The sequence below is a fragment of the Hyperolius riggenbachi genome, chromosome 2, assembly GCF_040937935.1.
Source record: "Hyperolius riggenbachi isolate aHypRig1 chromosome 2, aHypRig1.pri, whole genome shotgun sequence".
NCBI lineage: Eukaryota > Metazoa > Chordata > Amphibia > Anura > Hyperoliidae > Hyperolius > Hyperolius riggenbachi.
The window spans coordinates 550,286,871-550,313,273 of record NC_090647.1 but is presented as its reverse complement, the minus strand read 5'-3'; the positions used below and the strand labels follow the sequence as shown (position 1 = coordinate 550,313,273).

Below are 26,403 nucleotides of genomic sequence, written 5' to 3'. Positions count from 1 at the left end.
CTGGAGCCTGGGGAGGGCCTAGTTACCTGGAGCCTGGGGAGGGCCTAGTTACCTGGAGCCTGGGGAGGGCCTAGGGGCCAGGTGGATGCTGCCACCACCAAATCTAACTAATAAAAAGCCAGTTGACCATCAGTGGTGGGCAAAAACTGCTATCTTGCCCAGGGCCTCATTTCATCTTGATCCACTTCTGGATTGCGGTATTCTAGCAGCAAGCAGATATGGAGTTTCAATGCTGTGATTGATGCGGATCTATGCTTAGTGATTGGGTGTAGCTACAAAGCACTGGGCTATCCTGCTAAACTTTGCCCCACCTCACACCAGCTCGTCATGTTGCCCTATTAGACCCTTCCCCGGCAACCCCAGTATCAATAATTGGTAGTTTTTGCATTACTGAAGCCATTTCTTGAACAGCAACCCCCCCCCCCCCCCCCCCCAGTAAGATACTTACCTCCAGGTGCTTCCCACATCTTCCATGAGACCACCTTGCGGTTGTTTCCACTGAGGGCCAGTACGCACCAAAAGGTGCAAGCATAATCGCAAACGCTCAGCACTTTTAGAAGAGATTTTTCTAGGTGATTCTAGGCATGTGCCTAGCGATTTTCTAATCATGCCTAGTGATTTTTGGAGCGTTTTGGTGTAGCGTTTTATTTTTTGTTACAGTACAGCTGGAACTGAACAGGTTCTGCAACAAAAACGCCTGGAAAATGGCTCTGATCTAGCGCATTCAGAGCAATTTTCCACTTTCCTATACTTAACATTGAGGCTGAATCGCCTCGCAGCAGAAATGCTGCAGCCAGGACTTGCGTTTGGGAGAAAATTACATCGCTCTGGTGGGATCCATCCAATTCAAAGCGCTCAGAAGCGCTATTGGTGTGCACCAGCCCTGAGGTGGAGACTGTTCTACTGCTCGGGTGTAAGGCATCCTGTGGTTGCGCTTGTTTACCAAGCGTGGGCGCTCACATACTTCAACAAGCCTTTGTCGAAGCAGAAGGGGAAGCAGCGCTGGATTGGTAAAAGCGAGAAGGTGTGTCAAGCCCATGGATTATCCTAAAGGTGGCCACTAACGGTCCAATTTCTAGCGAAAAATCGTTTGAGCGATCAGAAATTCTGATCAGACCTAAAATCGTTCACTACACCATCAACTAACCAATCATTGCTTCCTATCTATCACGACCAACAAGAAAATCCAAATTTTGGTTTGACGAAAATTCAGACGATTGTTTTTATAATCGTTCATTATCGATTGTGCCCATCAACTGAGATTTACAACCAATACGATCAGAATTTCTGATCGCTCGACGATTTTTCACTAGAAATTGGACCGTTAGTGGCCAGCTTAAAGAGGAACTGAAGTAAGAGGTATACGGAGGCTGCCATATTTATTTCCTTTTAATCAATACCAGTTGCCTGGCAGCCCTGCTGGCACTGGCGTAACAATAGGGCCTGCAGCCCCTGCTCCCGCGGGGTGGGGGGGGGGGGGCAGCGCAAACAGTGGCAGGCAGCAAACAGATACATACCTTCTGTGCGCTCCACCAGCCTGCGTTCCTCTCGCTAGCCTCTGACGCGACTTCCGGTATAACAGGAAGTCGTGTCAGAGGCTAGCAAGAGGAACGCAGGCTGAAGCGCATGGAAGGTATGTATCTTTTTGCTGCTCGCCGCTGCCCACGGACACTTCTTTAAGCTGGAAGGGAGCACAGAGGGGAGAGCCCCGAGGTGAGGGGGGGGGGGGGGGACCGAGTGTGGCCATGGCTTTCCCTTCATGCTGCGACTCCTCCAATCCCCCAAAACGGCCACGAGCGGGCCCCAGGGGGGGCCGCTCTAAAATTCTGCAGGGGGCCCGGTGGGGCCTAGTTACGCCCCTGCCTGCTGGTCTATTTCTCTGCAGTAGTATCTGAATAACACCAGAAATAAGTATGCAGCTAGTCTTGTCAGATCTGACTTTAAAGTCTGAAACACCTTATCTGCTGCATGCTTGTTCAGGGGCTATGGCTAATAGTATTAGAGGCAGAGGATCAGCAGGGCTGGCAGGCAACTGGTATTGATTAAAAGGAAACAAATATGGCAGCCTCCGTTTACCACTTACTTCAGTTCCCCTTAAGGTTGGTTTATCAGTCAGCAGCAGCTGCGGCAGACAGTAAATTTTACCAGTACTTACCCAAGCAACATAGCGCATACTACTGTGTAACTTGTGCTATGTACATATTTGCATGACGTGCTATTCTAGCACTGCATGGGTTGTGTACATAGAGTGAATTGCACTACAGTATGTGTGTGACATACACTATGTGACTTGTGTAAATACCTACAAAATCTTACCATAGAGCAGTGAATAAACCATATTGTGTCTGATTAAAAAAAAAAAAATCTAAAGGCTTAAGATGGCCACACACGATACAATAAAATGATCCGATTTTACAGTTATTCGATAAAAACGATCGTATCTCTAGAAAAAATCGAAAGCTTTTTTTTCATTCGACTGAAAAATCAGATCCGATTTCCCGTTTTTTTTCGATTTAAATCGATCCGGAATGCCAGATATTTATCTGCAATTTCTGCTAAAGATTGTATGGTGTGTGTTGGATTGTTAATTTATTAATATACACACCCTAGTAATTTTATCTGAGTTTCCAATAATTTTATCATAATTGAGGAAATAATTGAACATAGGTGTGTGGTACATTGGTCAGTCAAAAAAATTGATTGCAATTCTTAAATTGAACAGATATTTTAAAAATTGTATGGTGTGTGGCCACCTTTAGGGTGGCCACTAATCATCCAACCTTTTTCATCCAATCTTACCAAATCTAGTAGTAGAAGAGCAAACTGATGGAATATATTAATTGGATACTATAGGCAGTTCCCTTATATTAGATAGAAATGGTAAGATTGGATGAAAAAGATTGGATCATTAGTGGCCACCATAATGGTACAATTTTTTTCATACAATCTTACCATTTCTATGTAATATAAGGGAACTGCCTAAATTATCCTTTCAGTATATTCACTTAATTTACCCTTATACTACATAGAAATGGTAAGATTGGATGAAAAAATTGTACCATGTATGTCCACCACAAGACAGATTACATTTTCAATTGAATTAGGATAGTCAGGCTACACCTAGACCAGACCATAAAAGTCTAAAGAAATAGATGGCACCTGTTCCTGCCGGTGCTTGCAACAGGAATCAATTTCCATATAAACCCTTCCTGGTCTACACTACCTTGGATGCCCAGGGCTGGTTCTAGCTACAACAGGTCCCCAGGACAAAAGTAAACTGGGGGCTGCCATTACCTCCCCTGGCAGCAAATCCCCCCTCCCCCAGGGGCTCCTGAACGTTGATGGGGTCCCAATGTTTACACCCTTTCCCTTGCCTATCCCTGGTGACCCTCACTGCCCATCTTGCAAGGGTCGTAAGTGGGGACATCATGTTCTGCAAACCCATAACATGTGTAGCCACAAAACCACCTGATCTGAAGCATGGGCCCCTTCATCAGAGGAAGTGAAGTCGTAGTTGGGACCCCCTTACAGCTCTGGTCCCCCTTTTTGCTGCCTGATGCAAACTTGTGAGGATGCCCCCCCCCCCTCCCAGATTTGGAATAATCGCACAGCACCCAACAATTTACCCTCATTTAATGTTCTCACATGACATGCTGCAGCTCAACACAATAGCACACTGGTTGGCTGTGAGTCTGAGACAAACAAACTGCTCTGCTACTCCATTCCTCCTTAGTCAAGACACCAGTGCCACCTTCTTCCTTGTGCTGTGCAAGTCAAATGAAACACTGCTATTCTCCTGCCTCCTCCCCCCTCCTCACTCACTGTCAGACTCCTCACACAGCACAACAAGCTGCTTTTCCCCAATGATGCTCTCCTGCCTCCCCCCCTCCTCACTTACTGTCAGACTCCTCACACAGCACAACAAGCTGCTTTTCCCCAATGATGCTCTCCTGCCTCCCCCCTCCTCACTCACTGTCAGACTCCTCACACAGCACAACAAGCTGCTTTTCCCCAATGATGCTCTCCTGCCTCCCACCTCCTCACTCACTGTCAGACTCCTCACATAGCACAACAAGCTGCTTTCCCCCAATTCTGCTCTCCTGTCTCCTCCCTCCTCACTCACTGTCAGACTCCTCACACAGCACAACAAGCTGCTTTCCCCAATGATGTGCTCCTGTCTCCCCCCTCCTCACTCACTGTCAGACTCCTCACACAGCACTACGGGCTGGTGCACACCGAGCGGCTTTTTGGGCGTTTTCAGATCCGCTTGCGGCTGCGGATCTGCTTGGTCAATGTATCTCAATGGGGTGGTGCACACCAGAGCGGCAGGCGTTTTGCAGAAACAAAAAATGCCTGGGTGAGGCATTTTTTGGATTTCGGATGCGTTTCTGCCTCAATGTTAAGTATAGGAAAAACGCAAACCGCTCTGAAAAACGCCTGTTCAGAGCGGTTTTGCAGGCGTTTTTGTTACAGAAGCTGTTCAGTAACAGCTTTACTGTAACAATATATGAAATCTACTATACTGAAAACCGCAGCAGCAATCCGCAAAACGCTAGCAAAACGCCTCATAAAAATAAAAAAAAGCGTTTAAAAATCTGCTAGCATTTTGCGGATCTGCTTGCGGTTTTTGGTGTGCACCAGCCCTACAAGCTGCTTTCCCCAATGCTGCTCTCCTGCCTCCTCCCTCCTCACTCACTGTCAGACTCCTCACACAGCACAACAAGCTGCTTTTCCACAATGATGACCTCTTCACCTCACTTTCCTCTCGCTTCTCCTCCTGCTCTGACTGTATAATGTAAGTGTAAACACACATTATAAACATGCTGCCCCTGTTATATCTGCCACCTGATGCAAATGTTTCACCTTGCTTCATGAGAGAAGCGGCCTTGGAAGCCGTGTTGCAAAGTGGCCGTTACGCTGCACCGGCGTCAATGTAACCTTACATGTAAGCATTTGTCTGTAGCACAAGCTCTGAGGATGGTCTTCAGGGGGTTCTCACAAAAGCGCACGATCTAGCCATGGGGTACTTTCTACTTCTAGCTTTGTTGTCTGTTTGTTTATGAACTCTATACAATTCGATCATAAAAATTGCGTCAAAAGATCGAATCTGAAGGAAAAATTGTACTGTTAATAGGCACCTTTAGATTACCATTATTCTAAGCTGCATTAAAGGAATACCAAGGTGTTATGATGAGATAGACACGTGTATGTACAGTGCCAAGCACACAACAATACTGTTTTTCTTTTTTCTTTCTCTATCTGAAAGAGGTAAACATCAGGTATACAAGTGACAGCTTCTGTCCGGTTTAGGACCAGGTTGGACTATAGCGTAACCCTCACTGATAAGGAATTACAGCCATAAAACACTTTCCTGGCAGTAAATGAGCAGGGGATAGATAAAAAGAGTCAGCAGTTAAAGGGACTCCGAGCTCAAAAAAAAAAGGAAAGTTGTACTCACCATGGGCTTTCTCCAGCCCAGTGCTGGTCGGGAGGTCCCACGCCGGCGTCCTGCGAACAAAGCGCGCATGCGCAGTACTTTCACGCCGGCCGCCATGATGACGCGAGGCGGCCGGCGTGTGACGTAATCCGCGTCATATGCGGAAGAAGCAGCCCGACACTCGGGAGAGTGTCGCCCGGGCTGCGGCCTGCCAGCCATTCCGGAGCGGGGAGAAGGAGAGGAGCCAGGACGCCGGCATGGGACCTCCCGACCAGCACTGGGCTGGAGAAAGCCCATGGTGAGTACAACTTTCCTTTTTTTTTTGAGCTCGGAGTCCCTTTAATATATTTTAGCTCTGGCATACTTCAATGAATGTGTCATTGAGCAGAGACAATGAAACAGTAAAAACTTAAAATGTAGATTTAAATATTAACTTCTTGCCCACTGCTCAACGCGTGAACGCGCATTTCCGCTCTGAGACTGTTAGACGGCGAAACTGGTGTCTAATATACCTGTACAGCGCTGCGATCTACCGTGTGACACCGCTTTCTCCCTGGGGGACACAGAAGCAGTCGGCGGTGATAGGCTGACTGGGGGAGGGAGGGAAAAGTATTTAAAAAATATGCATTTTTATAAAAAAAAAAAAAAAAGAATAAAAATATTTGTAAAAAAAATAAACATTGGGGAACGATCAGACCCCACCAACAGAGAGCTCTGTTGGTGGGGAGAAAAGGGGGGAGGATCACTTGAGTGCTGAGTTGGACGGCCCTGCAGCTTGGCCTTAAAGCAGCAGTGGCATATTTATGAAAAATGGCCTGGTCTTTACGGGTGTTAACACCGCGGTCCTCAAGTGGTTAAACAAAACTGGGATATCTTCTTAGGAGGATAGAAAATGAGATTGTTCACATCAGGGGACACCTGCACACACACTAGATCGTCACCCGACACAATCACACAAGCACAATTTGTTTCAAGCAAGTAAATTCTTGGGTTTGTAGGTAGGTTTAGGGCCTATTTCTACTAGCCGCGAATTGTGGCTGTTTTCTGCAGACAATTTTAAATGCAGAATCGCAGCCTATTGAAATCAATTGGCTGCATCCAAACTGGCATGCAGCCCAAAAAAATAGTGCCAGCTGTATATTTAACAGTGCGTCCAAAAGCTTCGCAACAGCATGGGTGCCGCGTCCAATTTGGAAACGGGCGTGACACCCAGTGGAAATAGACCCTCAGAATGCTGGTCTCAGTATCGGTTCCTTGTTATCATCTTAAGCTGTGTACCCACATTGCGATTTTCCCGATAACGGCGATTTTTTTTTTTGAGCGCCAGTCATCTCCATGATAATGCGATGTGGGTACAGGCTCATGATCATGCAGCGATAACGACCGTCATGGCGTATCGGATCCTTAAGATCCCCAACGACTCCACGCAAAGTACCGCCATTGCTGGAAGTCTTGTTCGCGCGTCGCGTGACGTCGTGCATATCGCCAGCAGGAAGAGGCGGCGCTGAACAACCATCGTCAACGCGATGTTGCTGGACCAGAGGGGTGGGGAGTATGGAGCTTTAGGTAGATGGAGTATTCTCCCTCCTTTGCTATGTGACAGTATGCAGCGCGCACAGTCCTCCCCCACCACGGTCTGACCTGCTCTGCCCAACCACATTCTTCCTGCTTGTATAACTGGCTGAGCCTGACTGATAAACTTCCCCCTCTGCAAACAGATACATGTTTATCACCTTCCTCCTTTTTTCTCTTTCATGACCTGAAATCCATCCCAATACACAGAGAGAGATCTCCGATGGAGATAATATGCTGTTTTATGGTTTACAGGGAGTAATGGCCCATACTCACGGACTACAATTGTCGCCGAAACACGCGGCGCGCGCGTGTTACGGCGACAGGTCGCCCGTGAGTATGAGGCGCAACACGGGCGCGCACCCCGAACCGTCGCTCGTCGCTGCTGTCACCAGGCGATTGGCGCGGTCAATCTTCACCGCAACTGTCGCTAGTCCGCGTAAGTATGCGGACTAGCGACAGCAACCTCTGTCCAGAACACGGAGCTTCCGGAGGCGGGGGAGGAACGTCGGCGACAGCTTCCGTCGCACAGCTGATCCCTCTTCGGCGTGTGTACGCGGAGGGACCTGGCGACGAGCTGTCGCCAGGTCCCTCCGCGTACACACTCCGGGTGCCATAATATAAGTCACAAGTATGCGATTGTAACAAACGGAACCTCCTCTTGTAGGCTGGCCGCCTTCTCTGATCGAATCTGTCGCTCTTCTATTACCTCTACATATTGGGTCCACTCACTTTCAACTGATTCTGGGCAATTTATCGATTAAAAGTATGAAGTATCGGACAGTGTCTGTGTGTGTGTGGATGGGGGGATGGGGGGGGGGGCAAGTAGGGAATTGATGGCCACATAGCACTGTCCAGCGCCCAGAAGATTTAGTGGTTGTACTGTATGTAGCTTCTAGTGGACCTAAACTCTTGCACAGGACAGAAGGAAGACATAGAGAAATGCGAGAGAGTTTAGCCTGTCTAATTCCCCCTCATCTGTGACAATCACAACTGTAATTTGATCTCTCAGCTGTCAGCTCAGGAATCTCCTCTGCCTCGGCAGAGCAGCTAATTTGTAAACACAGGGGGTTAACATTATGTCTGTGTTCATGAAAGCAGGAAGTGGAAACACTGCAGATTTCACACTTAGGGCTTGATTCATTAAGCTGCGCAGCAAAAGCAGTGGGGTTTAATGTGAAGGAGCGGCCGTTAAAACACACTTCATAGCAGCGCTCGCTGCTATGTAAGGAGCGTGCCTTCTTTAGTTACACGTGTTGCTTACATAGCAAGGCGTGTAACTTTAAATGTGGGCGGTCCTGTGAAGTATTGCGGTAGCTGGGAGTCACATTCCCCTGTCAGTCCGTAGCTGCATGCAATCCCCGACCAGGACTGGTTCTACACTTTTTGCTGCTTGGGCCACACTTATAAGGGTGCACCCTCCTTATAAGGATACGCCGTCCTCCACTGCCCACAGCTACCAAAACCGGCTCCCCGCACTTCCGTCAGTCGGAGCCAGTCTAGCGTAGGAGAAGTGCGCTCTTTGCGTATCTCTGCAGCAGCCGCTGGAGAGATACGTAGCAGGGCCGGGCCGAGGCTGGAGAGGCTTCAGCCTCAGGGCGCAGTGTAGGAGGGGACGCAGAATTCATTCAGCTGTCATTCCTAATTGTGTTTGAAGCAGAAAGAAATAAGAAAAGGGGATACATGGCAGTGACTGCAAGCCAGATAACTAGATATTAAGGTATTGGGGAGGTTGTGGGCCCTGTGGCCCTCTTAGTGTAATAGCAATCAGTGTGTGACGGCTGGGGTGGGAGGGATGGAGGGGCGCACTTTGGTGTCTCAGCCTTGGGTGCTGGAGGAGCTCGTCCCGGCTCTGTGTAGAGGGCACACTTCTTCTGCGTAGGCTGGCCCTGATTACGTCAGTGATGGGACCCGGTTCTTGTAGCTGCGGGTAGCGGAGGACGGTGGCGTGGGAGCGATCCAGGTGCATGGGGCTGGAGGAAGCCCCAGGTATGTATAAAATCTTTTTCCATATTCATCTCTGGTTCCCTTTAAAAGGTATTTGAAGTTAGAGTTATATGGAGGCTACCATATTTATTACCTTTTTAAACTATACCGGTTTCCTGGCAGTCCTGCAGATCTTTGGCATGAGTAGTTGTCTGAAGCACAAGCATGCGGAAAATCTTGACATTTTTGTCAGAAGCATACTTGTTCCAAGTCTTTGGCCAAAAAGGATTAGAAGCAGAGGATCAGCAGTACTGCCAGGGAACTGGTATTGTTTAAAAGGAAATAAATATGGCAGCCTTCATACACCTCTCACTTCGTGTGCCTGAGAGGATTGTTTTGCGCCTGTGCAGTACTACTGCGCAGACTCAGAACTTTCCCGGCAGTGAGAGCATGACGGGGGATTGCGCGCGGCTGAACCGCCGCCTGCGCTGATTTTCCAAATTACCGAGACCCATAGCGGAGGATCTAGGCGGCAGCGCCGGAGGAGGACATCGAGAGACTGATTAGCCTGAAAAAGGGAGGAGAAAGGCCCCCGGTATGTATAAAACTTTTCTTTTTCATCTGTCTCAGGTACATTTAAGTTTCCTTGAAAGTGGAAGTTTCTGAGGTTGTCTGATTTTTGAATGCCGTTTTTCGTGTGTAACTGTGTAAGAAGTTACAATGTAGTCTATGCAGGGCACGTAGGGGTGTCATTTTTTCACTCATTCTAAATATGAGGATGGTACAGCTGAAACCTAAAACCTGAATAACCAGATTCCCTGGCTGAGCTGCACCCGGAGTGTGACAATGTCACGTCCTGACACCACGCTGCCCCCTGTGGTCTCTACAGGTGCTTTAGCATTTGAAAAGGCTGCTACTATGTGTGATACTTGTGTAGATTCACAAAAACAAAAGTTTGCTTTCTTAAAAGAATTTGTGATAATTCAGGTTGGAGTGAGCTTGAGATGTCTCCCAGTGCAACACTGCTGAATATATGCAAATTAACCATTGTTAATTGTGTAGATTCAACAGGCAAGTCACTTATAGGGGGATTCACAAAGTATTCGCACCCCCTTCCTTCACTTCTTTTCAGCTCAGACCGGGTGCTGTTGTGCCAATCGACGATGAATGTGCCAATCGATGATGAACAACTGTTCTATCGATCATTTTGTCTATCCCAGTGGCGTAACTAAGGAGCTTCGGGCCCCAGTGAGATTTTTACATGGGGCCCCAAACACTCTATTGATATGGACCCCTAAAACTCACCAAGGACAGCTGCAGTGTCAGAGAGGCGAAATCAGTGTCTGCTTATTCACACTATGAGCGTTTCCAGGGTTTATTTAAAGTGAACCAGAGACGAAGCACCCTCATGTATTTCACCGTATATATCAGTGGGAACATTAGAGAAAACACCTTCACTGCTCAGCCTGCTTGTTATCAGCCCTGATAAAATCCCAGACTGAGCATTCAGTCTGACTTTGCGAAGGAATCATTATAGCTTAGTCTGTCTCCTCTGATGTATTTTAAAGCCCAAACCTGCCCCCTTCTGGCTCTGCTATAATGACTCGGCTATAATGCTTCCTGAGCAAAGTCAGACTGAATGCTCAGTCGGGGATTTTATCAGGGCTGATAACAAGAAGACTGAGCAGTGAAGAATGAAACAGAGAGCAGTGTAGTTGTTTTCTCTAATGTTCCCACTGATATATGTGGTAAAATACATGAGGGTGCTTTGTCTCTGGATCACTTTAAGTGCCTGCGATTGTAAGAATCGCTCTAAAAGCGCTTGTGCAATGATTCTCTATGAGAATGTTCACATCTGAGCGTTTTGTTTCCGATTTCGCTCACCATAGCGCTGCCTGTACCATTTTCTGAGTGCTTTGCCTCAATGGAAGGTGTATGGAAATCGCTAAGCGCTTGAAAAAACGCTTTGTATAGCGATTTCTCCAGCGCTTTCATGAATAAATACATTGCATTTATTCTTTTCTGGGTCAAAGAGTTCAGTTCCGGACTGACATCAGGAAGTGAAAATCTAAATCGCTCAGCAAAAGCGCTTAGAAAAACGCTGACACAAAATCACCCAACGCTCAAAAAACTATGGGAATCGCTAGAAAGAATTGCGCACTAAAACGCTCTGCGCTTGCGATAGCACTGGGCGATTCATAATGTGAATAAGGCCTCAGAAAACAGTTTTGTTAATGATTAGCACTATGCAATGCACATACTGTATAGAGGTGCTCATTACCAGCACAGCACCTATCAAAAGCTAATGAGATGGATGGAGGAGGCCCCCCTAGTGGTCCCCTCTGGTTCAGGGGCCCCGGTGCGGTCGCTACTTTTGTATCCCCTGTTGCTGCGCCACTGGTTAATCCAAATTTTAGATCGATTCTGCTAGTCTGATTGGATTGCTTATTATTATTATTTAATATTTATATAGCACTGACAATATTCCACAGCGCTGTACAGAGTACATAGTCATGTCACTGACTGTCCTCAGAGGAGCTCACAATCTAATCCCTACCATAGTCATATGTCCACTGTAGTCTAGGGCCAATTTAGGGGGAAGCCATCTAATTTATCTGTAGGTTTTTGGGATGTACGGGTAAACCAGAGTGCCCGGAGGAAACCCACACAGATATGGGGATAACATACAAACTCCGTGCAGATAGTGCCCTGGCAAGGCGAGAGCGCTAACCACTACCCATTGTTGCCCATTTTCCTGTCTATTGGTCGGTCCAAACAAGTTTTTCCAATTAATCCAAGTGATTGGGAGATTGTATCATTAATAGGCACCTTAAAGCAAACATGTGAGATTCATAGGATAAAAAGTCATGTATGAAGCTTCTGGATCCCCGTTAGCCACCGATGCAGAGCTGGGACCCTCAGAAGCTCACTGCTGCAATCCTGTACGTGAGATAGCACGGGTGCACTGCGCAGGACGACTCACACCCGAGTATTACCAAGAAACTTGGGCTTGGCGGAAAAAGCCACGCCCCTTCAGCTTTGTGCTACTGCACAGGGAGGAGCCTCCTGCTCAGTGAGGCCCAGCTCCATCAACAAGCCGTTGTCGGTGAGCTTTGGGGGGGTCCCAGCACTGGACCATAGTGGTTAGCGCTCTTGCCTTGCAGCGCTGGGTCCCCGGTTCAAATCCCAGCCAGGTCAACATCTGCATGTTCTGCCTGTGTCTGCTTGGGTTTCCTCCGGGTACTCCGGTTTCCTCCCACACCCCAAGAACATACAGATAAGTTAAATGGCTTCTCCCTAAATTGGCCCTAGACTACAATACATACACTACACCATACATACACAGACATATGACTATGGTAGGGATTAGATTGTGAGCTCCTCGGAGGGACAGTTAAGTGACAAGACAATATACTCTGTACAGCGCTGCGTAATATGTCGGCGCTACATAAATGCTAAATAATAATAATGCTTTTAGCCATAGACCCTGAACAAGCATGCAGATCAGATGTTTCTGACTGGATTAGCTGCATGCTTGTTTCAGGTGTGTGACTCAGACACTACTGCAGCCAAAGAGCTCAGCAGGACTGCCAGGCAACTGGTATTGTTTAAAAGGAAATAAATATGGCAGCCTCCATATACTTCTATTTGTGAGTAAATAAGGCTGAGATTAGATTGTGAGAGGTAGATTCCAAAATAAATATATTCTTTGTAAGGCACTACAGAAGATGTAAGTGCTTCATAAATACATAATAGAAATAAAAAATGGCTATTGTGGCCATTGTATTACAATGGGGCTGTATACTCGAGATCTGCTTTTGTTACTGCAGGAGTGCTGCCTCCACCTGCTGGCAGCACTGTGAAGTGCAGCTTCTTCTGTTTAATAGCAAATGCAGTACAGACAGTCCCTTACGTACAAACCAGTTCCGTTTCGAGATATTGTTTGTAAATTGAGTCAAGTGTTAAGGTGCGTACACACTTATCGATTTTATGTCGCCCGTGGGGGATCAGGACTCGATCCCCTCTCGGGCAACACCGCTGGCTGGCCTGTACAGATGCGTGTCAGCTATGTAGCCAACGTTGCGTACTGTTGTTACGCGGGGGAACTAAGGGACAATATTGCGGTGCGTGCGTGATGTCATGCGGGGGGCGGGGAAACATTTCCTTGGGAAGGGGGGTTCATCTGGCTACCAATACTGCCATCTTCTGCAGCATTTGTACATTTGGCTCCACCCACGACCATGCCCACATGCTGCTGCGTGGTTACGCTGAGGTAAATTATTTCCTGAATACTACATGCCTTATCTCCATGGTGATAACACTAGAAACAGCTCAGAAACGTTATTAAAGCAGGAGGATCAGCCATAATAGGCCAAGGAAAACAAGACATATATAAGTAGATAAATACTTGATCTACTGCCCACATTTTGATTTCAGTGAATTTTAAATAGTAAATTAAGAGAATTCTGTTCCTGGTGGGAACCATGTCTTTTGCCCAGTTTGAGGCTAAATCCTGATGTCATTTCTTCCCTAAACTTTTTTTTTCTTTTCTCCTCCAATTGCTGAGTCACCTCAGCCTTGCTTGTAAACACAAGTGAGCAGAGGATCAGATAAGCAGCTAGGCAGGGAAATACATGGAAGAGGAGGAATATATTATAGACAAAAAGAACCCCCAGCATGCAACTGAATGGCAATGGCTACGAAAGGGCCAGTGCTCCTAAAGTATGTGATAACTCCAAACCATAACAGCAGAAAAAGTTTTGAACATTTTGAATGCAGGATTAGCATCTTTATCACTAAATACACTCAGACCAGTTGCTGTTGAAAATTGACAATCCAGCTTTAAAGACAGGAGATAAATTTAGTGAATTGAGGCCATTGTCCTGAGAATCCCCCATGTGGAAATACACTAGTGAGATTAACCTATTTTGGTTCCTGGACGTAGTTTCTACGTCCAGGAACCATGCTCGCTCCCGCGGCCGATCGTGCGCGTGCACGCGCACTCCCGGCCGCGGATTCGGTAGCCAGGATATCAATGTATCGGGCTATGGAGCCCGATCATTGATTGCTCTCCCCCGCTGAAAAAGCGACAGCTTCTCTCGGAAGCTGCGCCTTTTCTGGCCGTTCCCTTCCCGATGCGTCACTCTAAGCGTGTGTTACGCTTAGAGTGACGTCTTGTAAACAAACTCATGGCCAAAAAGTAATACTACACCTGTAAGAAAAAAAAATTAAAATTAACACACATTTACATTATAAATCTATTGTTTACCTCCCACCCTCCCAAAACTACCCAAATAAAAATGTTTACTATAAAAAAAAAACATTACAATAAAAAAACAACAACATGTAAATATTTACCTAAGGGTCTAAACTTTTTAAATATCAATGTAAAGATGAAATATTTCTATATTTTTTTTATTTTAAACTTGTAAATAGTGATAGATGCAAAACGGAAAAAATGCACCTTTATTTCCAAATAAAATATTGTCGCCATACATTGTGATAGGGACATAATTTTAACGGTGTAATAACCGGGACATATGGGCAAATACAATACTTGAGTTTTAATTATGTAGGCATGTATTATTTTAAAACTATAATGGCTGAAAACTGAGAAATAATGAATTTTTTCCGTTTTTTCTTATTCTTCCTGTTAAAATGCATTTACAGTAAAGTGGCTCTTAGCAAAATGTACCCCCCAAAGAAAGCCTAAATGGTGGCGGAAAAAACAAGATATAGATCAGTGCATTGTGATAAGTAGTGATAAAGTTATAGACTAATGAATGGGAGGTGAACATTTCTCACGTGAAAAGTACGGAACCTGAATGGGTTAATAGATTTGACAGGGACATGGGAAAAAAAGTAAATTATAGTGTATTTTACTCTGAAGGAAATGTACAGTAATTTTAAAGTTTTAAATTTTCTGCGATAGTGGTTTTTAACCCATTAGCAGCTTCAAAGGACTTATCTCCTTTGATATAAGTGCCCTGCTGTTGACCTCAGTCGGCAGAACTCGTTGTGCTGTAAATTCTTGGAATGCTTTGATCTCTCTCTGCTAGCAGAAAATATAGAAACTGAAAGCAGAGGTCCTCTGTTATTGTCTCACACTACCACCTAGTGGCAAGTGGCCATAAATACACATTACAGCAGTACTAATTGGTAGCAAGGAAATTTAACAAGAAAGAAATAAAAAATGTGCTAAAATAAATTGGCCTGGAGCACTTGCAAGCCTCTAAATAATTTGAGGGGTTAACTCTTGTTTTCTACTGGACCCCTTTTTGGTACAAGAACGAGTCCCACGTAGTTCCAGAGAGCTTTACTAAACCCAAGGCTGGGCATACATTTGAGCTGTGCAAAAATGCAACCGTTACGCCAAAATTGCGCTTTGCAGCGTTTATGACTTCCTGTGCGTCTTTGACATGCATTTTCAATCTTAGAAATGCGTTTATGTATGTTTTAATTAATGCATGAGATTAAAATACATTGATTTCAAAATGATAGCAACATGCAGAAAAAAAAAGATGAATGCGGGCAGGTTTGTTACCCACAAGGCAAACACGAAAACAAAACCAAACAAAAAATAAAATGTGCAGAACCGCGAGAGGCCCACAGCAATACACTGCATGTGTGACTGCGTTCAGCCGAAAACCCCCCAAAAAAGCTTCAGTTTCTGCAAGTGTGCGACCAGCCTAAGGGGGCATTTCAAGCCCACTGACTCCCTAGGAAAAATTCTCAAAATCATGCAAATGTTGTGTACTTTGTTGACGTCAAAGCATTTTTTTTTTATGTTTCTATATTTTACAAAAAAATAGAAACTCACCAATGTATTTGTTCCACGGTTGGAATATTATATTGAATTCACATATGTACTCATAGGGTCCATTTTTGAATGAAACAAAATGAAAGAGAATATTTTTTATTTTAAATATAAAAAGTGTTTATTTTCCAGACCGAACTGCAGTAACAAACTGGACTGAAAGTACATAACAGGAAATTGCAAAGAAATAACCAAACAGCTAACAGTCGTGGTTATACTTACCTGCAATGCACAGAAACCCCTGACCTGGCAAGGGGGAGGGTTCTGTTTGCTTCTTCAGGGGTTGGACATGAGTTTGCATAAGATCCCACCCCCGAGGAAAGCCTTAATATTCCGTTTACAGATTCCAGTTTTATTAGAAAGCAAATGATGCATTAAGAAAAAAGAATTAAATTAGCACCTCTTTCTGCATAATTTCTGGTCCAGTTTTGAAGGTGTTCTTCACATCCCTCAGTTCTTTTTATATATATTTACTTATATTCTTCATATTTATATTATTATACAAATACGTTTCAGCAAAACAGCTTAGATACAACAAAAATAGTTACAGATCTAGTGAGATAGTATACTCATTCTTTACCTGTGTACATATAATACAGCCATACCCCACTTTTTGGGGGACTTTCCTACAGGAATAAAAGCCATTTTTTTTGCTTGTTTGTTTGTTTGATTTTTTTTAGCTTTGTGACATGTAAGTTTTTTTTTTTCATTTTCAATCTTCACTGTAGAAAAAAAAAGGAAACAGAAAAACATTATGCTAAACATATAAACTACCATTCTGACAATCTCTGTTTAAAATGTTACATTTTTTTAAAAAAAATCTAAATTTTAATATTTTTTTTTTAATTGCAGTCTCACAAATACTGAAGTGTGCTTCCTATGATGCAGTGTTTGTGCATAAGAAGTATGAGAGAAAAGGGGAGGGGTGATGTGGTGACACAAGCAAACCTTGCTCAGCATGAGACAACGAGAGGTGTGTCCAAAACCAGGCTTGAGGTGCTTAAAGAGAAACTCCGACCAAGAATTGAACTTTATCCCAATAAAGAGCTGATACCCCCTTTTACATGAGAAATCTATTCCTTTTCACAAACAGACCATCAGGGGGCTCTGTATGGCTGATATTGTGGTGAAACCCCTCCCACAAGAAACTCTGAGGACCATGGTACTCCTGGCAGTTTCCTGTCTGTGAACCTTGTTGCATTGTGGGAAAAAGCTGTTTACAGCTGTTTCCAACTGCCAAAAAAACATGCAGCAGCTACATCACCTGCCAACAGTAAAAATGTCATCATGTAATAAATGTCAGTATGTAAATCAGGGATTTAAAAGATTTTTACAATGGACAAACACTGACTAAATCATTTATACATAATTATTGTAAAAATGAAGTACTTTTTGTATTACATTATTTTCACTGGAGTTCCTCTTTAACAGCCCTGTAAAATCACAGCACATAAGACTTGTCTGGAATTCCATGTTAATGTATTGTTCTGTGCCACATAAAGTGGATACTTCAGAATTTGGCTGGTGATAAAAATCTGACTGATGCACAGACTCCCCTTGGGGACCCCAGTAGTGAAATCTATGCAGCCGTGTACCCAACTCTACCAATATTTACTTTGCATTATGGAGGCGGCAGACTTGAGTTTATCTTGCTTGACTTTGCGAAGATCTCACAAGGGCCGAACGTCAGCAAGGAATGTAGTGGCAAAAAAAAAAAAAAGTCTTCGCAATTTAAACAGCCACAGCCATCATGTTAGCAAAAATTTTAGGCTAGAATCTGATCTCCTATTTTGCCCATGTATTTCCCCCACTGGGTGTAGTTTTCCTGAGAGACAATCAGATTCAGGACTGCACCATCTATCAATAATACATTTAAGTTGACATGTTCAATGCTTAACGTGAACCCAAGGTGAAAATAAACTGTTGAGATAAACAATTGTATTTATCCTCCTACTCCTAAAAATGACTTTTTTTAAGCATCCCACAGTTTCCTTTATTTATATGTATTCTTTATGTATATTTAAACATTTACAATGTAGGTTGAACGTTTTACCGTCTCTAATCAGTGGCAGCCTAATAAGTGTCCCAGAGTTAGAAAAAGGTCAATAGTTCATGTAATTTATCTCTCCCTGCCCTCAGAAGTTGTATTCTGCCAGGAAAACTTGTATGGCTGTAATTAGCTTTACTATATTCCCGACAAACTACCAACAAGACAGAAGCTGTCACTTCCAATCCTAGAAATTAACTATTTGAGGCAGCAAAATAAAGTATGTAAAACAGCCTGGTTATTAATGTTTAGTACTGTACATACACACGTTTATCTCATCATGTCACCTGTCACCTCGGGTACACTTTAACGTATTACAGCTCTCAGATCAGGGACTCAGATGAGACACAACTGAGCAAATCTTGCCTAAAAATAAGGATACATACTGTATATACTCGCATATAAGTCTAATTTTTCAGCACAAAAAATGTGCTGCAAAGTTACCCCCTCGGCTTATATGCGAGTCAGTGGGGCAGAACGGCTGGTGGAGCAGGTTTTGTTACTGGCAGAGGTGTGTAAGGATTGTGCACTAGTAATCCTGCTCTTACCAGCTGACTCCCTGCCCTCCATCCCCTGCAATATGGTGTGCAGAGTGCGCTGCTCAAGACTACCTGTGTGCCTTGGCTTGTGAATTGGAGTGTGCAAGCAATGTGTCAGCGGTGCAATGATTAGGGATACTTCCTGTGTGGCAATCGCTGTCTCTCATATCTATGATGCCATCTAGCAGGGCCGGCCCGCTCATGAGGCGGGGTGATACATTTGCCTCAGGCGGCAAATCTGCGGGGGCGGCACCCGCCTCTCCATGGACGCTGGGGCCGACCGCCGAGCTGGAGGGGTAGCGGGCATAAAGGGGGTATTGGGCCTAGCGGCGGGGAGGGGGGTCGGACCCCCCCTTCCTCGCCTGGGTCCCCCGATCTGCGCTCCTCCTCCAGCGTAAAGTACCAGCCAGCGTGCATATGACGAAGAGGCAACGGGCGGGGGAATCACTCACCTCTTCCGCGGTCCATCGCGTGCTCCACTGACGTCACTTCCGGCAACGCCGCCCACTGTATTGTAAGTGGACGGCCTTGCAGGAAGTGACGTCAGTGGAGCGCACGATGGAACGCGGAAGAGGTGAGTGATTCCCCCGCCCGCTGCCTCTTAATGATATGCACGCTGGCTGCCTGGTACTTTACGCTGGAGGAGGAGCGCAGATCGGGGGACCCAGGCGAGGGAGGGGGGAGTCCGACCCCCCTCCCCGCCACTAGGCCCAATACCCCCTTTATGCCCGCTACCCCTCCAGCTCGGCACCCCCCCCCCCCACGGCTGGGGGGGGGGGGGGGGCGCGATTTTTTCTAATTTTGCCTCAGGCGGCAAAAAGTCTAGGGCCGGCCCTGCCATCTAGTGGCATCCAAAGACACAGCTGTATCATCCTTGGGGCACATCTTGCTATGGGGAGGAGGGATGACTTGCACTGGGGGCACATTTGGCTACTGTGTGTGTGTGTGTGAGTGGGGGGGGGCTATTCCAGGTAGGGGGCTTATATGCGAGTCCACTGAGGGAAAAGTGGGTACCTCGGCTTATATGCGGGTCGGCTTATATGCGAGCATATACAGTATATTTTGTTTAATTAATTGAATGATGGATGTTATTTAAAAACGGTGGAGGCAGCCATATTTAGCTGTTAGGGTCTTCATTTTTCAAAGGTTAGGCTGTTGTCTCAACAGCCCTGACTGTTTCTGTCACCAGAATTTATGTAATTGTTTAGGTATTACAGGAATGTTTAAAGGGGGCTAAGCTTTCTATTCCCACAACTAGGGACGGTCAATTAGATGCAAATAATTTCAAGTTGATGCAGTATTATGCACATTTTGCATGCAAATGTATTCAGCTTCAAAATGGACTAATTGAATTTTACTTCAGCAAGATCTGATTGGTTCATGTTCAATCTGTATAAATTTGCATTAAAAAATGCATAATGATGCTCCATCTCAAAATTATTTGCATCTCACTGACCCTACCTACCTATCACCCGAGGAGGACCAAGCACCAAATCTCTCTGCTGCATAGTCTATTCAGCTCTTTGTAACACCCTCCCATTTTAGGCATTTACTTCAGCTGTATCCAGGCATTTACTTCAGCTGTATCCGTTGTAAACTAATCAGCCCCTAATGTAGAGAGAAGTCAAATCGGAGTGATCTTAACTGTCCTACTGTTACAGTTTTACAGCTCCTTGAAAAATAAAAATGTGTTGGGGAAGGGCTCCAGATTAGGATTTCTGTGAAAATCTATTAAGATCTGTGTAAAAATATTCATAAACACATTTTTATTAGCACAGACAAGGAAATATGTATGAGAAACTATAATACTGCCTATATGTCAAACAATATATTCTTCATATTATTTTAGGGACATTTTTTTAACAAAAGACACACTTATAATATGGCTGCTTCTATTGAAAATAGGCAATGAATAGAAAAAAAAATAACTTAATCAAATAAGTTAGCTTTTTGGAAAGTGCTGTCAAGCTTATGGTGCCCATACACAATACAATAAAAACGTTCGATTTTCCCGTTTATTTGATCTAAATGATCGAATTGAATGAAAGTTGAAAATATTTTTTTTTCGATCAAGAAATTCGAACGATTATCCCGTTTTTTCGGGAAAAATGATCGGACATGCTGGAAAAATCTTTATATTCGATCTAACGGAATAATCAAACTAAATTATCTAATTGAAAAATTGTACCATGTATGGCCACCTTTAGATTTCACATTTTTCACTCATACTCATTTTAGAATTATTTGGTAGCACTAAAGTAATCAATAGACTTTTATGTTGCTTCTTATAAATTATAGTAATTGGTATTGCTGTAAAATTTCTGCCAACTTTTTGATTTTGCTCTCTTTGGATCAGTCAGACTGGGCGAACTGCACTGCAGCCGTAGAATAAGCTTACTATTAAAAATAAACTGTAAAAATACAATAACTGCTAGTCATTATGTAGAAAAAAAAAACACAAAAAAATCCTCCTTGACAAGATTCAAGACTTACGGACCAGACTCCTGATTCTCTTAAATTTTGGTTGCATATTTACAAATCGTTTTCACAAACCTTATAAGATACAGGTTGACGTAAAACATTTACTGCGCAACATCCAGGAAAAATGATTGGCAGCAGCGATCTATAAACAAAAAAAAGATGCTCTGTCCTGCAAATAACATTCTGTATGTCCTGGTTTGTAGCTGTTACTCAATTTGTCTACCACTTCGACTGTCCAAGATGACAGACCTCCGTTGAGGTTGGTAGAAGCAACTGGTTGAGGTCTCTAGTCTTTGGCCGTTCTTCGGGATTGTCATTTTATTCCTGAGAATGACCCCATCTGGAGTCCTCAGGTTATCACACGTGGAGTCCTGTGGTGAGGTCTGAGTCGGACTTTTAATGGGGGAAAGTAAAATTCTGGAATCAACTGAAGGATGGTCCATAATGGGAAAAGGTGGGCTAAAGAGTATGAGACTTTGCGGCCTTCCCGGTCGCGATCTAAAGGACTTAGAAATTCCTGAAGGTCTATCCATTTTGGATAATGAAGGTGTGTCCCCAGAAGCCCCACCATCTGATATCCTTTTCCGACGCAAAACTGGGGCATCTTGAGAAGCACCGCGGTTGCTGTCTGAGGAGGAGTTCAAACTGGAATGATGGGCTATGTCTGCTGAAACTGGGTCGCTGTTCTCCTTCTCTTCCACAGCTTTCACCTCAGCCTTCGGGGTCTTTGGAATGTCAGTTTGTCCTGCAGCATGAGGTAAAGTCTGAGCCGGCGTCAAGTCCGGTTCACTAACCACTTCTATCTTCTCAGGAGGAATTTCTGAATCAGAATTGAATACCTGTAGTGGTTGTGGAATTTGGGTGTACTGAACTTTCGGTGGGATAACTGGGACAGCTTTGGCTTGGCACATTTTGATCATAAATGAAGCTCTCACGGCTGATACACTCACTGGAGCAGAGTTACGTCGGCCCATTGGAGTATGATTGGTAGCCGAGTAATCAAGTTCATTGCTTTGGTGAGATAGTGTTCTTTCATTCAAGCTTTTTGACCGGTCATACAACGAGATTGTAGTGGTCACTGCTGACTGATGGGTCTGACCAGGCTTTGCCTCAGCAGGTGCATTTTCAAAGTTAAAAATAACTCCAGATGAAGGAATTGACTCTAGACATAAGGAAGAAGGTTGACTTTTAGACTTTTCTGGTGATCCTTCTTTGTCAACAGTTGTGTTCTCACTTTCTTCATGTTTATTACAGACACTGGGCAAATGTTTTATTTCCTTGGTATCAATATTAGGTGGAGTATCTAAGGAATTGAATGGCATTCTTGGAGATGCAGGTGTAGTGTTCACAAACTCATTGACCTTTGTCCATGAAATGTCAATCACAGGCTTCATACATGGTCTACGGTCAGTGTGTTCAGTTTTAAGCAATGAATCAACTTCATTGCCAACTTTGCCAACTACCGTGAGTTCAGGAAGTTTTGGTATCATTGGGCTTTGTTGTGGTTCATTTTGTAGGTGTCGGTTAAACAATTGCTCAGTCCTTGATCTAATGAACGAACCACCATCTGCTTTAATCTCAGCGATTTTCAGTGTCCATTGACTCGTCCGAGTGTCTTTGCTGTCCAGGGATAAGCTACGTGTAAACTCCGGCCTTTTAAATAGTTCCCCTGTAGTCCCCCTCCTCCTTGGTGGTACGGCTGGTAGTCCTGCTTCTCCAACATTCTTCAATTTCGGGGAGTGCAGTGGGCTTGTTACCCACTCGTGGTCTTCCCAAAGGTCTTCAAGCTCAAATGTTTGAGCACTGTCTACTCCAACATCGTCATCATTATCTAAGGACTCACTTGACTTTCTTTCTTCGGACCTATCATCTATATCTTCTTTTTCTCCATCTATATCAGAGACCACTTGCAAATTATCTTCACTTTGACCCACCGGCTCACCTTCTGTTGGAACAGAAATCTTTCTCTCTTTTTTAACGGGCACAGACTTCATAACAGGTAGTGGAGTTTCCTCAGTTGGAGCCTCGCTGATGGACTTTGAATCTTGGCCATCCAGAAGTGTTTCCTCTTGTGCTGTACATTCATGGGTTTCTTGAGGTAGGGTGCTGACATCTTCCAGTTCTGTAACAGTTTCTAGTTGGTCTTTGACTTCTTCTGCCGTGCTACTAACACTTGCATCTATCGAGTGAGGGATCTCCTGCTCTACACTGAAACTTGGTACTACATCTAAAACGTCATCATCTTTCGGTGACTTTTGGCTTGGGGACGGAGGTGAGGAACCGTCCTTAGAATCTGTGGAGGCTTCCGGAGCAGAGGAAAGGTCTTCTTCTGACTCAATAATTTTCAACTCTTGCTGAATATCTGACCAAAGTGGATCCAGCAGAGTGACTGTGGCGTCATCCTCCTATGAGAAACACAAAAACAGTGATGGAAAGATTAAAATAAAATAATGGCGAAACTCAATGATGTAAGCGTTTTTTCTCTTATTTTTCCATTTAAAATTCATAGAAATTTTAATTACTGAAAACAAATATTACCCCCAAAAGTGGCCCTTTAAGTGTTAAATTATTGACAGTCCACTATTGCCCCAGGAACTCTCCTCTTCCAGCATGTGTAATTATTTGCACAGCTCAAAAAGCATTGCAACTCTGGAGGCATCTCCCGTGCACTAATCAGAAAACAGACACACTCAAAACTCAGGCAGGAAGGCTAAGCTGTGCATGTGACAGTCTCTGCAGACAAACCTTTTGCAAAATCCCTTGTGATGTACAGATCTCAACTGAGAAGACTGGCTTTGTTTTCAAAGTGGACTGTCCCTTTAATTTCTCTCAATTTTTCTTCCAGTTGTATAAAAAAACGAAACGAAAAAACAACTAAAAAAAACTCTGAATTCCCACCTTATAGTAAAATAAGTCATAAATCATGTCGATAATTTGGCCCTCAGCAAAACACTTGACATTTACTTTAATTATATTCTTTTTACCGAACATCCTGCGGATAGAACACAACGGGAAACGCTGTCAGATCTGACACCTTAACAGCACTGCTGACCTTTATTAGTCTGTGTTCCACAATAAGTCCGATAGATCATGCTAAACATAAAAGTGTTACAAAGGTTACTGACGTTCTGGTCATGCTAAGAAAGGGAATGCTGTAAAGAGGACCTGTCAGACAATGGGACATCTGTAGCTGTATCATCGCTCTGTACCACAAGCTGCCTGCAGGAACAGCTATTGTTATCTATATCCATTCCTAAGGACCTGAAGACTCACAATCACAGACCTTTTTTTTCTTTTCAATGGCAGAATTGTTATCCATAGTATGTTCTCTATTTGGCAGGGCCAGATTTATAGGTTTTTTTACTCCCTAGGCTAACTTTCTTGTGGCTCCCATTCCATGTGCAGCCCCCTCTTCTATGTGTAACATCCATGTACAGCAGCCCCCTCCCATTCCTCCCTCTTCTATGTGTAACATCCATGTACAGCAGCCCCCTCCCATTCCTCCCTCTTCTATGTGTAACATCCATGTACAGCAGCCTCCCTCCCATTCCATGTGCAGCCTCCTCTTCTATGTGTAACATGTACATCAGCCCCCTCCAATTCCTCCCTCTTCTATGTGTATCATCCAAGTACAGCAGCCTCCCTCCCATTCCATGTGCAGCCCCTTCCTCCATGTGTAACATCCATATACAGCAGCCCCCTCCCATTCCATGTGCAGCCTCCTCTTCCATAAGTATCATCCATGTACAGCAGCCTCTCCCATTCCATGTGCAGCCCCCTCTTCCATGTGTACCATCCATGTACAGCAGCCCCTCCCATTCCATGTGCAGCCTCCTCTTCCATGTGTATCATCCATGTACAGCAGCCCCCTCCCATTCCATGTGCAGCCCCCTCTTCCATGTGTATTATCCATGTACAGCAGCCTCCCTCCCATTCCATGTGCAGCCCCCTCTTCCATGTGTATCATCCATGTACAGCAGCCTCTCCCATTCCATGTGCAGCCCCCTCTTCCATGTGTAACATCCATGTACAGCAGCCCCTCCCATTCCATGTGCAGCCCCCTCTTCCATGTGTATCATCGATGTACAGCAGCCCCCTCCCATTCCATGTGCAGCCCCCTCTTCCATGTTTAACATCCATGTACAGCAGCCTCCCTCCCATTCCATGTGCAGCCCCCTCTTCCATGTGTATCATCCATGTACAGCAGCCTCCCTCCCATTCCATGTGCAGCCCCCTCTTCCATGTGTATTATCCATGTACAGCAGCCTCCCTCCCATTCCATGTGCAGCCCCCTCTTCTATGTGTAACATCCATGTACAGCAGCCTCCCTCCCATGTGCAGCCCCCTCTTCCATGTGTATCATCCATGTACAGCAGCCCCTCCCATTCCATGTGCAGCCCCTCTCCCATGTGTATCATCCATGTACAGCAGCCTCCCTCCCATTCCATGTGCAGCCCCCTCTCCCATGTGTAACATCCATGTACAGCAGCCCCCTCCCATTCCATGTGCAGCTCCCTCTTCCATGTGTAACATCCATGTACAGCAGCCCCCTCCCATTCCATGTGCAGCCCCCTCTACCATGTGTATCATCCATGTACAGCAGCCCCCTCCCATTCCATGTGCAGCCCCCTCTTCCATGTGTATTATCCATCTACAGCAGCCTCCCTCCCATTCCATGTGCAGCCCCCTCTTCCATGTGTATCATCCATGTACAGCAGCCTCTCCCATTCCATGTGCAGCCCCCTCTTCCATGTGTAACATCCATGTACAGCAGCCCCTCCCATTCCATGTGCAGCCCCCTCCTCCATGTGTATCATCCATGTACAGCAGCCCCTCCCATTCCATGTGCAGCTCCCTCTTCCATGTGTAACATCCATGTACAGCGGCCCCTCTCCCATTCCATGTGCAGCCCCCTCTCCCATGTGTAACATCCATGTACAGCAGCCCCCTCCCATTCCATGTGCAGCTCCCTCTTCCATGTGTATCATCCATGTACAGCAGCCCCCTCCCATTCCATGTGCAGCCCCCTCTTCCATGTGTAACATCCATGTACAGCAGCCCCCTCCCATTCCATGTGCAGCCCCCTCTACCATGTGTATCATCCATGTACAGCAGCCTCCCTCCCATTCCATGTGCAGCCCCCTCTTCCATGTGTATCATCCATGTACAGCAGCCTCCCTCCCATTCCATGTGCAGCCCCCTCTTCCATGTGTATCATCCATGTACAGCAGCTCCTCCCATTCCATGTGCTGGGGGAGTAACCTCTCATTTACAATCTGCTTGGAAATCTATAGGGAAGGAGGGAGGAAAGCACTAGGGGATGGGAGTGAGCCGCCTTTCCATCATCAGGCACCTGTAGGCATGTGCCTAGAGTGCCTAATGGTAAATCCGGCCCTGAGCAGACCCCCTCACACCTGTGCAGTAGTGCGGACCCGATCGGGCAGCACTATTTCCACCTGTGCCGGATCACGGTGGGTAAATATTGCAGCACAGCCTGCCTCCTTGTTGGCTGTATATTCGTGGGCTGCCAGCGCAGGATCCCTGAGGCTTAGGGGGACGGGGGAAGACTCATTAGAATCCCCCT

At 45.2% G+C, this 26,403-nt stretch overlaps 1 protein-coding gene across 1 annotated transcript in view; it reads right to left on the bottom strand.

Annotated features, from left to right (window-relative positions):
- Positions 1-19,153: 19,153 nt before the first annotated feature.
- Positions 19,154-26,403, bottom strand: part of ARHGAP31 (Rho GTPase activating protein 31) — a 211,555-nt gene continuing 204,305 nt past the window's right edge. Inside the window, exon 12 of the mRNA XM_068270859.1 lies at positions 19,154-23,224. Coding sequence (XP_068126960.1) covers positions 21,026-23,224 — 2,199 coding nt within the window. The 3' untranslated portion in view covers positions 19,154-21,025. The remainder of the gene's footprint in view (positions 23,225-26,403) is intronic.